The sequence below is a fragment of the Spermophilus citellus genome (genome assembly GCF_964194105.1).
Source record: "Spermophilus citellus genome assembly, chromosome: 8".
NCBI lineage: Eukaryota > Metazoa > Chordata > Mammalia > Rodentia > Sciuridae > Spermophilus > Spermophilus citellus.
The window spans coordinates 94,967,774-94,984,111 of NC_138189.1; the positions used below are offsets into that span (position 1 = coordinate 94,967,774).

Below are 16,338 nucleotides of genomic sequence, written 5' to 3' on the forward strand. Positions count from 1 at the left end.
TGTGTAAAAGCAAGATGCATTCAGTAGAAACAGTATTTTGAATTTTGATCTTTTCCTGGGCTAGCGATATGAGCATGACACTCTTCGTGAGATGTTAGGTGCTGGCAGTGAGCCACACTTCTCAGTCACGCAATTATGAGGGTTAACAATAGTGTGCTGTTGTTAAACTCTGATGTTATGTAGGTTTAAGTGTACTAAATGCATTTTTTTTTCACTTGCATAAGGTATTTTGTATTTACATTGAACTTGTTAGGATATAACCATGGTAAGTTGAGAAGCATCTGTCTATTGGGTATTCATGTAAGATTTCACTTAAAGTAAACAAACAAAATACCTTTTAAAGCCATTGGCTTCACAATTAAACAAATGCTTCACCTAATACGAAAAATTATCATATTAACCATGTTTTATGCAAGACCAATTTATTTTAGTTCATCTTTTAAACCAATATCCAGGGGGCATGTTTCCCTTTTGTAATTGTTTCTTCTTAACTTTATTAATGTCATATTTATAAACATTATAAACATAATCTACACCTCTTAAAATAGGAAAGTGCATTAAATAATAAAATCATTGCTATTTTTAATATTACATATTACATTTTAATGTTCTTAACACCAGGAAAACAACTAACAAAACAATTATGACATACCAGAAAGGGACATTCAGTGATCAGCATATATTCTCAAATATAAATAATCCTCTACTCCCAGAAAAATAATTCCTAAGATTTTTGTCTAAAGTCAATTATGGTGTTATTAAGTAAAATTATATATACACTTCTAATTTCTTCCATTTAAAAACATTTCATATTAAAAATACATAATCAACTAAACTCTGTAATACAGGGGTAAGCCAATAATAAAAAGGCCCAGTTTAAGATGAAAGTCACTGTTTTTTGTGGTGGTTTGGACAATTGTCAAGGAAATTCCCAATTAATTAAGTTGATGAAAAATTAAATGGTAGACTTTAATTGCTGGAGAGATAACTTGAACTTTGTAGATATTTGAATGCTAATGTTCTGGATTTTCATTCGCTTCAACAGAATTCACTCAATAATTCTAACTTATACAATAGTCAAGGCAACAGAAAAGAAATACAACTTGGAGGCAGAGGCTGATCTTGATCTTTCTTGATTTTCCTAATTCTCTATTGCCTGAGAGGCCATCTACACACATCAGGCCTTGGCTTTGTACTTCAGCAATGGAGACGAGGAAAGCACACATATCTAGTCAATTTCAGGTGTGCTGTTGCTTTGGTCATTTCAAACTCAATGTGGCAGCAATTAACAGATTAGGACATGCTATAGGTAGTCAAAAGAGATACTCAGAATGCAGGGTTGTAAAAGAGTCTTATTTATTAGAAAGAATAACAAAGTACTTTTATACACATGTTATGTAACATATAAAGTCTGGGCTATTAGGCTCCAAGGTAATAGTGAATTTATTATAGAACCTAAAATACCAAGCTTAAATACTTAAGAATTCCTGCTTACAGCTAGAGTTATTTTTTTTTAATTTAAGTTTAATAGATAAAGGTCTATTGAAAATACTGCAAAAATATGAAATTTTAGTAGCATCAGTGACCATATGTATTGTAAAACTCTCTTTCTGGAGAAATAGTGCATTGACCTAGCCCAACAACAATACATTTTCTCCTAAAAAAAATTTAAGTGTATATAGCAATACTGTATACATATATGCAAATAGCAATATTCTTCCATCAAAAGTGAGTAACCCTTAAAAATTATAATGTATACAGCAGACCACTCTATACACAAAAATATATTTTGGAGTCAAAGAATAGTAAAGTACAACCAACTGTAGATCTTCTTTGTTAATGGACCATGGGAAGAACATTAAAACACAAATAAACAAAGTTAGTTTATTTATTTGACAAATATTTTGAGCACATATCATGTGCCAGGACGCTGAGGGCCATTGCCAAGTAGGAATGATGCATCGGAATTTCCTTGCCAGCGTACCCCATGTTAAATGGACTTGCCTTGGAATTTCGCTGTTGACATTGCATGTAAGGTGACCTTGCTCAAGGACCAGGGCGGATCCGGGTTTAGAGCTGATCAGGTTTGAGGAAGTATCCCTGTCCTTGGGTTTAGGGCGTTCCCGGTTTAAGACAATATGGGTTTTAGGGAAGTTGGAGGTTGAAGATTATTGCTGCTGGAAATAGGGCGTTCTTGCTACCTGAGCTCCCATTGAGTTCTCGTGAGATTCAGAAAGTATTTTGGGAAAAGAGCCTCGTGGAGTAGGTGAATTGGGCGGCGGCAGAACTTGGATTTCCCCAGATGGTGTGTAGAGGCCGGTGTGAGTTCGGGAATAAAGAATTGCTGTTTGAATCTACAAGGTGTGTGGTGGCTCGTGATTCTGTGCCCAGCCAAGACATTGGCATTGTGTTTGGCACTGACAATGCAATTGTGGACATGACAGGCATGTTCTCTGCTCTTGTGAAGTCTATTGTCTAATGGAGGAAGCTGACAAATAGGCTATTACAATATAGCATGAGAAGTGCTAATAGGGAAAGTACTGAGTTCCACATGATGAGGAAGCAAACACATAGAGAGAAACTAAAACTAGATTTAAAGGAGTCAGAGTTTTCCTGGAGGACATGATGTCCAAGTTGAGGACTTAAGGGTATGCAGATATAGGTCATTCTGGTGAGGCAAGGTTAAAGAAAGAAGGGAAAGTATATACAAAGTTTGGGAAGTAAGAAAGCATGCCTCTTTCAAAACAAACATTTCATGAAGGGCTTGTAAAATGTATGAAGGAATAAGACGTTTATCATAATGGTAACAAGCTGCCATTAAAAACCTTTAGGCTAAGGAGATTAGAGTTTTATTTTAGAAACATTACTGTAACTATATGGATTCTAATCAGGATTCTAAGATAGCATTCCAGATAAGATGCTGGTGGTAATGGATGAGGTTAGTGATGCAGTAGGAAGTGCAGTAGGAAGGTAAAATAATTTTTTTAGAAATAAAATAGAGAAGAGTTGATAATTTTTATATGTGGGGAGTGTAGGGGAAACAGGAGTTAAAGATGACAGGAACAATTCCTATCTGAACATGGATAAGAGGAATATGTCATTTGCTGAGAAAGGAATTACAGGCAGAAAGGATTTGGAAGGATGCTGAGCTCCTCTTTTTTGGAGAGGCTTAATTTGAAATATTATGGGATAACCAGGGGCAAATATTGGGCAAGCAAATACATGGATGAATTTTTTTATTCCGTCCAGCACTCTGTTCTGAATTGGAGATGCAGCTCAGGAATTGTTAGTATGTAAATGGCAACTGAAACCATGGTAGGGGTGACATTGTCCTAGGTGATGTGTGGAGAGATGAGAGAACAGGCTGTTGATCTGACCCCTAGGAACACCAAAAATTAAGTGTTAGGCATAGAAATAGGAGTTATGAAAGGCCCCCATATCCACTAATAATTCTTAAGCCTTAATTTGTTTATTAGTACTAGATGTACTAACAGGTATAAAAGTATTACTTGACTTTTCTTTTCCTTTACCTTGTAAAGACATAAACCAATAATGACAGAATTTTAAGTAACCTGAAATAAACATTTATAAAATAATTTAAAATATAATCTACACACCAAATGTCCCTTGATTGCTCAATGTCTAGTTCTATTTTGAATTTATATCACAACAGACCTTTACTTATACTGTGGTTTGTGCTTCAACAGTTCTGTAACCTATCTTTTTCTGATTGCCTGGAGAGTCTTTCATGGGTTTCCAGCTCAGTGACAACCCAGATTTTTCTCTGATCAAAACATGATTCATAGAAACATGTTTCAGAAGATAACTATGGCCCCTAATCCTCACATGGGAAAGATCAAGATACAGTTTTGGATGAAAATGGAAACATGGCCTCTAGGGGTGACTAATCAGTGGTGTGTTGATGTATTTTTAACAACTGACTTCTCAGAAAACAAAAACAAAAACAAAAATAAACCTTGATTTATAGTGTTTGTCAATTTTTATGGTATAAATACTCCCACCACAGCCAATTTAAGCTACCAGCTTGATATCATTAAAGGCAGAAAAGAAAAAAAATGTACACAATTTGTTCCCATAAGCTAGTGCAAGCTGGCTCCAGCACACACTTGGACTAAGAAAGATGTAACTGGTAAACAGATAAAAGAAAACACTTTGTATAAGACAGCAATATATGAAAGGACTGAATTCTACAAAATATTCAGATTTACTTTAAAGAAAATTGATTACTCATGTGTATAGTCAGTTTATTTCTGGATTTTGACCTTTTCTTTGAATTGAGGGCTGACATCATGGTGATGTATACATTAATAATCTAATGGCCTTAGCATTGTAACTTCTATTTCTTTATTCATAAGCAACAACAGTTTCTATAAATGGCTTATATTTGCCATTGAAATGATTGAGAATAATTTTCAATCTACTTTTTTTATACCATGAACCAAAGAAATTTTACCAATTTCATTTAGGATATCAGTACAATCTATATTATAATATTTCACAAAAGAAAATATTTTATTTCCATCAAATAACTAGTTTTTTCCCATATCAAACCAATAACATATATAGAAAGAAGAGCAGCAAAATAGTTCTTATTTCTTTATATAATTTAATAATACCCTATTAACACCAGTGTGCAGATGCAAAGTATTGACAGTATACTAAATAATATTTAGTATATTAAAACTTCCTTTTAAAATATTTTCAACAGTAGGTACTGGTGGAACCATATTATTTATTATGTAGACAACGTCTTTTTGTATTCCAAAGGGAAATTAAAATCCCTGGTAACATTAGAAAAAAATTACTTATTAATATTTTATGCAGATATACAAAATCTTCTAACTTCTATTGTACACAAATGAAAACACCTTTTCAAACAACTTGCACTTACACTGAGCTCATAAAGTTTACTATAAAAATACTGCAGACCCAATAAAAACACAATGAAATATACAAAGTCTTCTGTTTTTTAAAAGTCAATTTTAAAAGGCCTGTATTTACACAAACAAATGTACAATACATTTTAGTGCCCCTGACTGGTGTTTTTGTTTAGTATTGTCTGATTTTAGAAATGTAAGTTCAATGTTTTTCATTATTTTCTGCTTCAGAATGGAAGACACTGAGAATTCACAGAATAATTTTAAAAACTGGATTGGGTAAAAACTTTATAAAGTAGAATATTAAACACTTTACATATAGTAGTTATTGACCTACCCAAGATAAAAATGCCCCAGAGTCCTATTTTCCTTTTTTAACTGGAATTCCTAGATAATTATGTTAACTACCTGTCCCTTGTTTAAATAGTCTTTGAGATGAAAGTATAAAGATTTTAGGTTCTCTAACGAAATCCAAAATATCATCAAAGCCATTTCCACTTCCAAAATGTATTTTTTAAAAATGCTTATTTAAATATCAAACCCTGCAGTGCTGAATTAAGACACACTAAACACATAGCTAACCAATTACTGACTTGGTTTTAGCCTTAGAAGAATATTAGAATTGGCTGGTTATTTCCAAATTTAAGTATCTAATTTTATACTGTAATATGGTACTTTCTAATACAGACATCAAGCAAAAACGAGCTGATTTTTTTTTTTCTTAGAACAATATAGTAAAATACAGAACAATTTTCTGGGGGAGAAAATCCATGCCAAGCTAGGAAATACATTGTTTTAAATCTTAAAATAATTGTTATAAAAGAACTATAAAATTATAAATAATTGAAAAAAATGCACTTGAAAATGTCTCTCTAGGAAAAATATGCAACTTGTTATATACAAGAAAATATGCATTACCATAGGGTATAGCCAACTATAGGCCTGGTTTATGAAACATTTAAAAAAACTCACAAAAAGTAATTAGCACCAAAATTGTCTAAAACTTCAAATGATATACTGGAGAAATTCCAGGTCCAATTGTTGCATTATAAAAAACTTATATTCAACCTGAGAACTTTCCCCAGGAACAATAAACATATCCTTTTCAGTCTTCAGAAAATATGCTAGCTTTATACATCTTCACCACAATATTCAGGTAGTGTATATACATATTATTTACCTTTGTTTGGGCCAAGCAGGGACAATAGAAATAGAACTAATTCCCAAATAGTATGGGATTATTTGATAGAGGTGGGGGGTGGAACAATTTTCCAATTAAAATTTATGTTTAGCTTGTTTCCTCCTTTTTCCTCCAAGTATTTTATTGGAACTCTTTCTAATAACTATATTGCTTAATTTGAACTCAATATCCTATGATCATTGTTTGGTGGTGTTATTAAAATTCGGCATGGGGCTAGAGGTGTCTAAATGTGGGTACAGATCACAGTAGTGAAAAAAAGAGTTTTGAATAAGCTAATTTCTATTCAAAATATATATTTAATTTTGTTATAATCAAGAGTTGAGTTTAGCTTTAAACAAGATACTTATAGATTTAATTACAAAACAGCCAGCACACAACCTGAAATAGGGCAAACCTTTTTGGCCTTCAAATGTATAACTTCATTGATTACATACATGGCTAATGAATGTCCACTAACAATTCATTCGGCCAAGTTTTACTGCTGCACATAAATAATGACAAGGCAAAGGACAGCAACTAGTCCAAGGGCTTGTAGGCCAAGGAACCACAGCATGAGCCAAAAGAAAATGACTATTACTGGTTCCACAATTCGTTCTCCAAAATACATCCTTGTGAAGCCCATGTTGAGGAGGCTTTTGTTCAATTCACCAAAAAGTGTTCCCATCTTTTTGTAGTCATCTCCAACAGAATCACCAGTGTGGTTTTGTGATTCTTCAATATCCTTAAAGAACAAAAAAGAAAGAAAAAACAAAACATGAACATAAAATGGGAACTATGTAAAGGACTTCAAGAATAACAACTATTTTATAGTTCTTCACCTCTCAAAACAGTAGGTATACATCTGATAATCATTCTATAAATCACATTAATTTAATACAATGATATGTTCTTTTTAACTGACACACAGAATACTATGTTTGTACCCACCTTTCAAGAATATAAAAGATACTAATTCATTGATTTCTATGGAATAAACACAAACGGAACCTGCAACTACCACAACACTGACTTACAAAACTAAGGAAACAGATGATTCATTTCCATTTATTTTTTAGTTTCCTGGAACTGCACAAAGATGATTGCTTAAATGAAGAACCATGTTTGTATCTCTTGTCAGTGACCATGCTTTCAGAGCAACCTTTTCAGCCACTCCCTGTTTTGTAAGGGAGGGCTTCTGATTACTTGGTCCTGTTAAGCTTCTTTTTAGTTCATTCCTTTGACATCAAGATTTTAATGAACTGAGACTCAGATGACTGGAGCATATTTTGTTGTTACTATTAAGCAACCCCCCGCCATTATTGTTGTGATCTTTCAGGCTTAGTCTTAGCTAGGCAGACTTTGGGGGTAAGCCCTTGCATAGTTTCCTCTTCAAATACTACAAAGGTCCTAAATGCCTTTTATTAATTGTTAGGGTCTGTAAACAAGTCAAGATGGCGCCTGGCATTTTGCCAGAGGGAGTGGTTTGTGAAGTAACGCCAGCGAGCCATTAAGTGTGGAGATTCCTTATTGGTTGACTGCTGTATCTAGTTTGTGTTAATTAAGATAAGCTGTGTGGAATGTATATATACCCCTCCTGTCCTACAATAAACGGCTCCCACTCCTGCTGTATCAATGTACACAAGTTTATCGTCACCCCCCCCCCCCCCGTTATTTTGCCCAGCCAACGGGGCTGCAGCAATTAATCTCATTGGGAGAAACAACTAAGGCCAAAGTCAAAGTCAGTGCCCCAGAAAATGTTCAGGTATACTCAATTAAGGTATTTCTTCTTCCAGAATGTGCTCCAGTGAAGCAATCCACCTTGAGGTGATGTAGTCAAGGGGGAGCCCACATCAGAGCCTGCACCATGCCATGTAGCATCCAGAATTGTGAGCAAATTTCTTTAAAAACTTATTCCGTTTTAGGCATTTTCTTATAGTAATGAAAACTGATTAATATACCCACTCTTTGGAATTCTGCAAAAATATCTGGTTCCCTGTTAGTCTCCACCAATACAGGAACTAAAGCAACACTGCATAGATGATGAAAGAAAAAAGGATTTGCTCTTTTGTTGGCTTTGGATGGATTTCTTAATCCTGTTAGTCTCTCTAGTGACAGTTCTTCACTTTGGCAGTGATAAATCCTTCCAGTAGCAGTAACTGATTGCAATTTGGAAGCCTCTCAGTACTTCTAGAATCTGTATCAATGTGCATTCTTTAGATATCAGTTCCAACTCATGGTTACCCCTTCCTCAGATATTTGGTTCCCACGTCTATGCTGTTCCTTTTCTGAAATCATAGACACTGTTACCTAGTAAGCAATTACCCGTTTTCAGAAGTTTGTGTTTCAGTTGCACGGAGGTCTTTCCTCAATCTCCTCAGTTTTAGAAATTTTATCTCTTTTCTTCACTGCCCCAGTCCTTGGAGTGGTGGCTGCTTCTGGCTGCTGCTGCTGTCACTATGACATCTTGGTGCAGTGGTTTTTAAACTTTAGCATTCATTAGAGTCCCTGGGATTTCTTGTTAAAGCACAGATTGCTGGGCACATTACCAAGGTTTCTAATTCAGTAAGTCAGCGGGGTGAGGCTTGGAGTCTAAAAATTTGCCCTTCAAAGAAATTTCCAGGTGATGTTTATGATGCTGTTATGGTGATCATCCTTTGAAAATCACTACCTTAGTGTTTTATTTCTGGCTTTTCTTTTTGAACACCTATTTAAAAATTATTTATTATCTTTGTTAAAGTAATGGTATGCTTTCAATCTCCTCACTAGACTGTAGTGCAATCATAAAAGAAAAACCATGTCATGTAGCTGATGTAATTATAACATTAAAGCTAAGTTTTTTAGGAGGCATGATTCAAATAATTATTGAACCCTGCTCATATTATTCACAGTAGCTGTAAGATAGAGAATTACTCATATTTTAAAAAACCTGTAGACACAGGGTTTCACATAAAAACAAGGAAGGTTTCACATAAATATGCTGTGCAGGCCGAAGGAAAGTAAAGCTAATTATTAAAACAAGTGGGTGTCTTAGGTATTTCCTTAGGTAATGAAAAACTGACTAATATATCTTCCCTTCGGAATTCTGCAAAATTTTCTGGTTCCCTGTTAGGCTCTGCCAACAGAGGAACCAAAGCAACACTGCATAGGTGGAAAAGGAAGAAGGGATTTCTTGGGACAACTCTCACTGTTGCAGCCTGCTTCTTCTTTTTTCTTTTTTAATTATAAAACTTTTAGCACACACAAAATTAGAGAAAATAGCACAATGAATTCCTACATACCTATCAACCAGATTTAATCACTCCTAAAATTCTGCCACCTTACTGTAGCATTTCTTAACTTGGACAAGGAGCTGCCACAAAGTGCTAATAAATTTGAGGAAGTCGTAAGGCGTTCTTCACACCTGAATCAAACTTACATTCCTTTATCTGGATCATTTTAGTCTTCTACCCATAAATAACTAAAAATATATATTTTTTTCATTTTAAATAGGAGGGCTTGCTGAACACATGCCTGTAATCCCAGCTGCTTAGAAGGCTGAGGTAGAAGTTTAAAGCCAGCTTCAGCAACTTACCATGGCCTTGTCTCAAAATTAAAAAAAAAAAAAAAAAAGAGGGGCTGGGGATGTGGCTCAGTGGTTAAGCACCCTGGGTTTAATCCCTGGCTCGCGCGCGCACACACACACACACACACACACACACACAAAAGGTCTTTACAATGTCTTATTTTCTATTCTGTATTACAGTTTAAAAATACATCTTTAAGGGAAGAGAGAATGGAATTTTTCTTGTTAGAAATAGTCTGACAAAGTGATTTTCAATATGACTTAAGAAGTGGACTTTTTCCACATACTAGTAAGTTTTTTAAAATGTAAGATACCACAAGGGATTGATTTTAATTTTCATCAGAAAGGGCTTGTGAAAAACAATGTGCTATAAAATTATCCAGGGAGTTTAAAACCAGGCTGCAAAACTTAATTTAGCTGAGTGATCTTCTCCTGATTTCCTGTGTCTCAGTTTTCTAATCCATAAAATGGATTTATGATTCTTTTCTAAATCTTATAATTTTCTTTAAAGTTATAATTTATATGTTCATCTCTTCTTTTAAAAAAATTTTTAGTTTTATTTTTTAGTTGTTGATAGACCTTTATTTATATGTGGTGCCGAGAATCAAACCCAGTGCCTCACACATGCCAGGCAAGTGCGCTACCGCTGAGCCATAGCCCCAGCCCTTCATCTCCCCTTTTTTAAAAACTTGATTTATACATTATTTTTCACTTTTCCCATTAAGCTATGATTGGGCTAATTTTTGTTTCTCATCATCCTGTACTTTTATGTGCTTCATGATAATACACTACAGCAAGACAATTTGTTCTAACTGATATTAAGCCTTTCTTTTCTTTAGGGTAGAATCTTAAGTCTTTAGCTTATAATTCTTCTAATCCCTCATCTCTCTCTACTCCTCAAGTATTTAGCATTATTGATATTATTTCTGGCTTCTTTTTATTCACTTTTTAATTAAAGTTATTTTTTATAACTCTTGATTTCTTATAATCTATATGCACATTGTACTTTGTTTTTTGTTACTGAAGCTCTTTAAGACTTTTTTTTTCAGTAGTTTTGTGGTTTTAGTACAAAGAAAGTACCCTAATGTGATACGACAGGTATTCTCTGAAGATTTATTTTAAACTCTTTGTAAAATGAATTAAATGTACAAATCCTCCTGCATTTTTCAGGGGAGGAAGTAGGTGTTACACTTAAATCAGAGTAGGGGATGAGTTAACCACTAGAGGCCAGGTGAGGAAACAGCTCTTCTCAAAACACTTGGTGGTGTACCTTAGATACAGCATTAATCAGAGTATTAATCTCCAGGATATTTAAAGAACTCAAAAAACTTAACACCAAAAACAAACAAACAAACAAACAAATAACCCAATTAATAAATGGGCAAAGGAACTGAACAGACATTTCACAGAAGAAATATGATCAGCTAACAAATTTATTACAAATGTTCACCATCTCTAGCAATTAGAGAAATGCAAATTAAAACTATACTGAGATTTCATCTCAGTCCAGTCAGAATGGAAATTATCAAGAATAAATGTTGGCAAGGATGTGGGGAAAAGGGTAAACTCACATTTCTGGTGGGGACTGCAAATTGGTACAAGCACTCTGGAAGTAGTATCGAGATTACTTAGAAAACTTGGAATCAAACCTCCATTTGACCCAGTTATTCCACTCCTTGTTCTATACCCAAATTACTTAAAATCAGCATTCTATAGTAATGCAGCCACACCAATGTTTACAGCAGCTCAATTTACAATAGTCAAGCTATGGAACCAACCTAGGTGCCCTTCAACAGATGAATGGATAAAAGAAGTGTCACACACACACACACACACACACACACACACACACAGTGGAATATTACTTAGCCATAAAGAAGAATGAAATTATAGCATTTGCTGGTAAATAAATGCAACTGGAGAATATCATGCTAAGTGAAATAAGTCAGTCCTCAAAAACCAAAGGCTGAAGGTTTTTCCTCCCCTGATATATGGATGCTAACCCATAACATGGGAGGGTAGAGAGGGGAAGTACAGAACTTCATTAGATTAGACAAAGGAGAATGAAGGGGAAAGAGTGGTGACAGAAACAGGGAAGGTACTAGAATGAATCTGACTTAACTTTCCTATGTACACATATGAATATACCATGTGAATTTCCACACCATGTACAACCACAAGACAGTCCTAATTAAAATAAGATGTGTTTCATGCTTGTACAAAACTGTCAAAATATACTTAACTGTCATGTATAACTAAAAAGAACAAATAAAAAAAAAGAATATAAAAACACTTGGTGGGATTAAGACTAGAAGTAGAAGACCCAGTAAGGACAAATTTAGGCAAGCTCTGACTATTATATCTGCTTCTTTTTTTATTATTATTATAAAGATCTTCAAGTGCACACAAATTTAGAGAAAAATAGTACTATGAACTCCTATATACCTATCAACCAGATTAAATAATTACTTAAATTTTGTCACTTTACTGTAGCACTTCTTAATTTGGACAATCTAATGGAGAAGAGTAAAATTAGAATTTGGAAGAGTAAAATCAGAATGCCTAAAAGTAATGCATCTTCACAAGTTCTGTAGAAACATCAAAAGATCCAGCAATAATTCTGAACAGGTGGTTTGATTTAAAGATGACACTAGAAAACATGGGAAAGAAAATGGGCAATATTCTTAAATCTGTGAGACTATAGTCAATCTCATTAGTATTTTTTATTAATATTATTTTATTAGTATTTTTTATACCAAACTATCCCTTCAAGCATCACAGTTTTACAGTGTACAAACAGTGTGTGCTGTTTGTTTAACAATAGGCTTTGATGGGAGAGGGAGGAGGTTTTTAAAATTTGCCAATTCTACAGTGTTTTCCAATTCATGTGTTAGGACTCCCATTGTGGCCAATTTCAAGTTACCAACAGGTAATTTACAAAGTTCCTGAAAAATTAACAATTGGTTCTTACAGTTTCTTAGCATCTAGTGCCAGCATTCCACTGTAGAAATGACAGTTGAGATAAGTTGAGATAAAGACCTGCATGGTTATGATCACTGAATTTGATCCTCCCTTCTTTCCATCAGTTGGTGTATTTTTACGTTTTTTTAAAACGTTTATAAAAATGACAAATTGGTATCTTTGTATCTGAATACAAAGATACAGAAATCAGGAAAATTGTATTAGGAAATTATCACTTGAGTGAGTAGTGGATATGGTTAGAGAGAATGAAATGCCTGTAGTGACATAAAACTACTCCAATAAGTAACAACATTTTGCTTTTACTAGTCTGTCTCATGCAGATATCGAAAGAGAATATAATTCAGTAATTTTTAGAAGTTCCTATTTACAATGACATACTGTCTGGATGATGAGTACGAAAGAGGTGCTGTTTCAGTGGATTCCCTCCCTCTTTATAAGTTCCACATTCTGCTCATCTCTATCTTTTTTTTTTTTTTAAATTAACCTTTTAAATATCCCTAAAATGTTCGGATTATTCAATCTACTGCTATCACCCTGAAACAATCTACTACCATCTTTCCCCTTGACTATTTCAATAGTTCCTATCCCTGCTCTAGCACACATCCATTAGCTCCCTTATAATATGTAAACTGCACTGCAGCCAGAGTGATCCTGTCAAACTGCAAATCCAATTGTGAACCTCCAGCCTGCTTTTAAGATAAGGCTAAAAATCTTTAACATGATCTATGAGGTCTTGCTTAGTCTGGTTTTTATCTGACTCTATGGCCTCATTCTGTCATCAGTCTCTCTCTGTCTTTCTGTTCAGTCGTACGATCCTTCTTTCAGCTTTTTGGGTAGTTCATGCTGTTGCCTGCTATGGGGATTTGCACAAGCTGTTTTCTCTGCCTAAGACACTCTTTCCTTTCTTCTTCGCTTAATTAAGGAAAGTTTTCTTTCATTCTCAGTTTAAGCCTTACCTCCATCTCATAGCAGCATATAACGCTCTTTCAATGAATTATCATTTAATGCAAATGTGTGTGATTATTTGATTAATGTTTTCTAATTGTATTACAAGCTCCATAGGGTGGGGCAATATCTATTTTTGCTGACTTCTGATTTCCTTTAATATCAGTAAAGTATTACGAATTTAGTGGTTTAACGCTACCCAAATGTATTATTTTATAGTTCTGTTCATGTCAGCAGAATTTAGTTTCTTACTGTAGGCTCTAGGATAGAACCTATTTATCTAACTTTTCCAACTGCTAAAGGCTACCTGTCTTCCTTGGCTCCTAGACAACTTCCTCCAAATTTAAAGCCAAATTTAATGCTGCATCTGACTCTTCTTTTGCAACTTACATTTCCCTGTGACTACAGCAGAAAAAGGTTCTCTGTTTTTAAGGACCCATGTAATTAGGTTTGGCCCATGTGGATAATTCAAGATACTTTCCCTATTTCAAGGTCCTTCAACTTAATCACACAAGTAAAAGACCTCTTGCCATGTTAAGTTATCATATTCACAGTTCAGAGGATTTGATTTTGGACATCTTTGGGAGATAATTATTCTGCCTACCGAAGTATTTAATTGTAAAATTATTTACTATTATTATTATTATTTACTGTCTCTAGTTTTGAATTTATTAAGGTCAATAAAGGCAGGAGCCATGTTTTAATTATGTGTTATATATTTTAACGTACGTACTTAGTACACTCTACACAGCCTAGTGTAGGATTATAATAATTATTTGCTGAATGGAAAACAGAAATATTCCATAATAATAATAACTTTAAGCAATAATAAAGCCCAAACGTAAATGTAACATCAATATTCATTTTACTTTCCCATGAGCCAGTTGTAAATTTTTTCAAGTATTTATAAATTCTAGACTAAATTATAAGATATAAGAGCAGTGAGCTAAAATATACATGCTCAGCTTTAATTCCTACACCATTGCACCTTAAGAGCAGAGACTAATAGAAACAGACAGAATTTTGGGTCCCTTAATCTTTCTCAGATGTTTGTAATTGAGTAATAGTAGTAGTGGTAGTATAATTAATGGTATAGTTGAAATGCAAACACTGAGTGCCTACTATTACCAGGTATAGCACTTTACATGCATTATCTTGTTTGATCATCCCAAGGCATTATTATTTCTATTTATAGATGAGAAAACTGTGAAGTTTCAAAGGAGTAAAAGGTGTGGACATTGACTTATACTAACTGAAGGATCTGTAATATGAATCCAGATATTCGTACTCTAGGACCACACCATGAATTCCCATACTGTACTTCCTCCAGTATAATTATATTATTAATAGGTAATACCTATCTAATGCTGTTCAATTTTCAGATAAATTTTATGTATTTCATTTCTGAAAAAAGAAAAGCTATGGTAACATATTCTCTCTTTTTTCACATTTTGATTTCATACAGAATGAGTACACTTAATACAGCAAACTGAACACCAGTATCATTTTTGCTTTATATTTTTATTCACAGTTTAAAGTAAGTTTTTCAAACAAAAAAATTGCTCCAATTTTTATTTGGCTCTTGTATAAAAATTTAAATAAGGTAAGCTATTTGTAGCAGATAAGTGCATTTTCATAGTGTAAGTATTTAGAAGAATTTAGATTTGAATGTCAAAAAAAAGACTCCAAGAAAGAGGAGATATGCTTGGCACAACTGCAATAATACACACACACACACACACACACACACACACACACACACACATACACACACGCGCGCGCGCGCGCACACACATAACGTTTCAAACATAAAATAGTACCCTAGAGCTGAAAAGCAGATGGAGCTTTCTTCTCCTGTTCCAACATTAATTACTTTGTGTCTCTGCCAAATTTTATTTTTTGTGAGACCCCAGTGAAGAACATTTGTCAATTGAATAGTTTCCTTCATGGTTATACAGAGTACTAACTATGACATGCACACTGAAAAGTATCCTCACAAAAAGAGTGATATTATACTGCATGACCAATGTGATTCTGCAACCTGTACAATCAGAAAAATGAGAAATTATACCCCATTTGATTCAAATATATGAATTGTCAAGATCATTGTACTGTCATGTGGAGCTAATAAAAAAAGAGTGATATTATTCTTTTTGTTGTTGTTGTTCACTATTGAAAACAAGACATAAAAATAAAAGGGTATTCTAACTGATTAGAAATCTTTCTTAATAGGCATTCAAAAATTAAAGATGACAAACTAAAGGTGAACTCTTAAGTAATCATGGGATTTTAGAGAAGAATCCTTAGAGACAATTAAATCAAAGTCTTGCTTGAGAAACATGAAATAAAGATTAAGTTACACAGCCCATTAACAAAAAACCACCTGCATTGGAAGCAGACAGGACAGAATGAAATCCTTCAGTTATCAGCTGTGTTACACAGGGCAAATATAAATAACCACTGATCCTCAGATTCCTCATTTATAAAAGGAGTATAATAATATCTGCCTCATAGAGTTACTGTGATAATAACATTAGAAAAGATATACCAGATACATGAGTGCTTATTGTGAATACTATTGTTACTATATTTTTGTAGAATTAATGTCTTGTGATTTTTATTTCTATTCTATTGTACCATCCTGACTGAAACAATTAATGCCTTAGAGATACTTTTTCTCATGATAATTAAATTCAGTTGTATTTTTCTTCAAGTGTTATGACAATTATATAGAAATTGAGGTTGTTTACTTTTTAATGCAACATCCTTAC

The 16,338-nt window shown here is 33.9% G+C and overlaps 1 protein-coding gene across 1 annotated transcript in view; it reads right to left on the reverse strand.

Annotated features, from left to right (window-relative positions):
- Positions 1-579: 579 nt before the first annotated feature.
- The window catches only part of FAM241A (family with sequence similarity 241 member A), a 37,501-nt gene continuing 21,742 nt past the window's right edge, over positions 580-16,338 (reverse strand). The window contains exon 2 of the mRNA XM_081303580.1: positions 580-6,820. Within this exon, the coding sequence (XP_081159706.1) occupies positions 6,575-6,820 (246 nt within the window). The 3' untranslated portion in view covers positions 580-6,574. The remainder of the gene's footprint in view (positions 6,821-16,338) is intronic.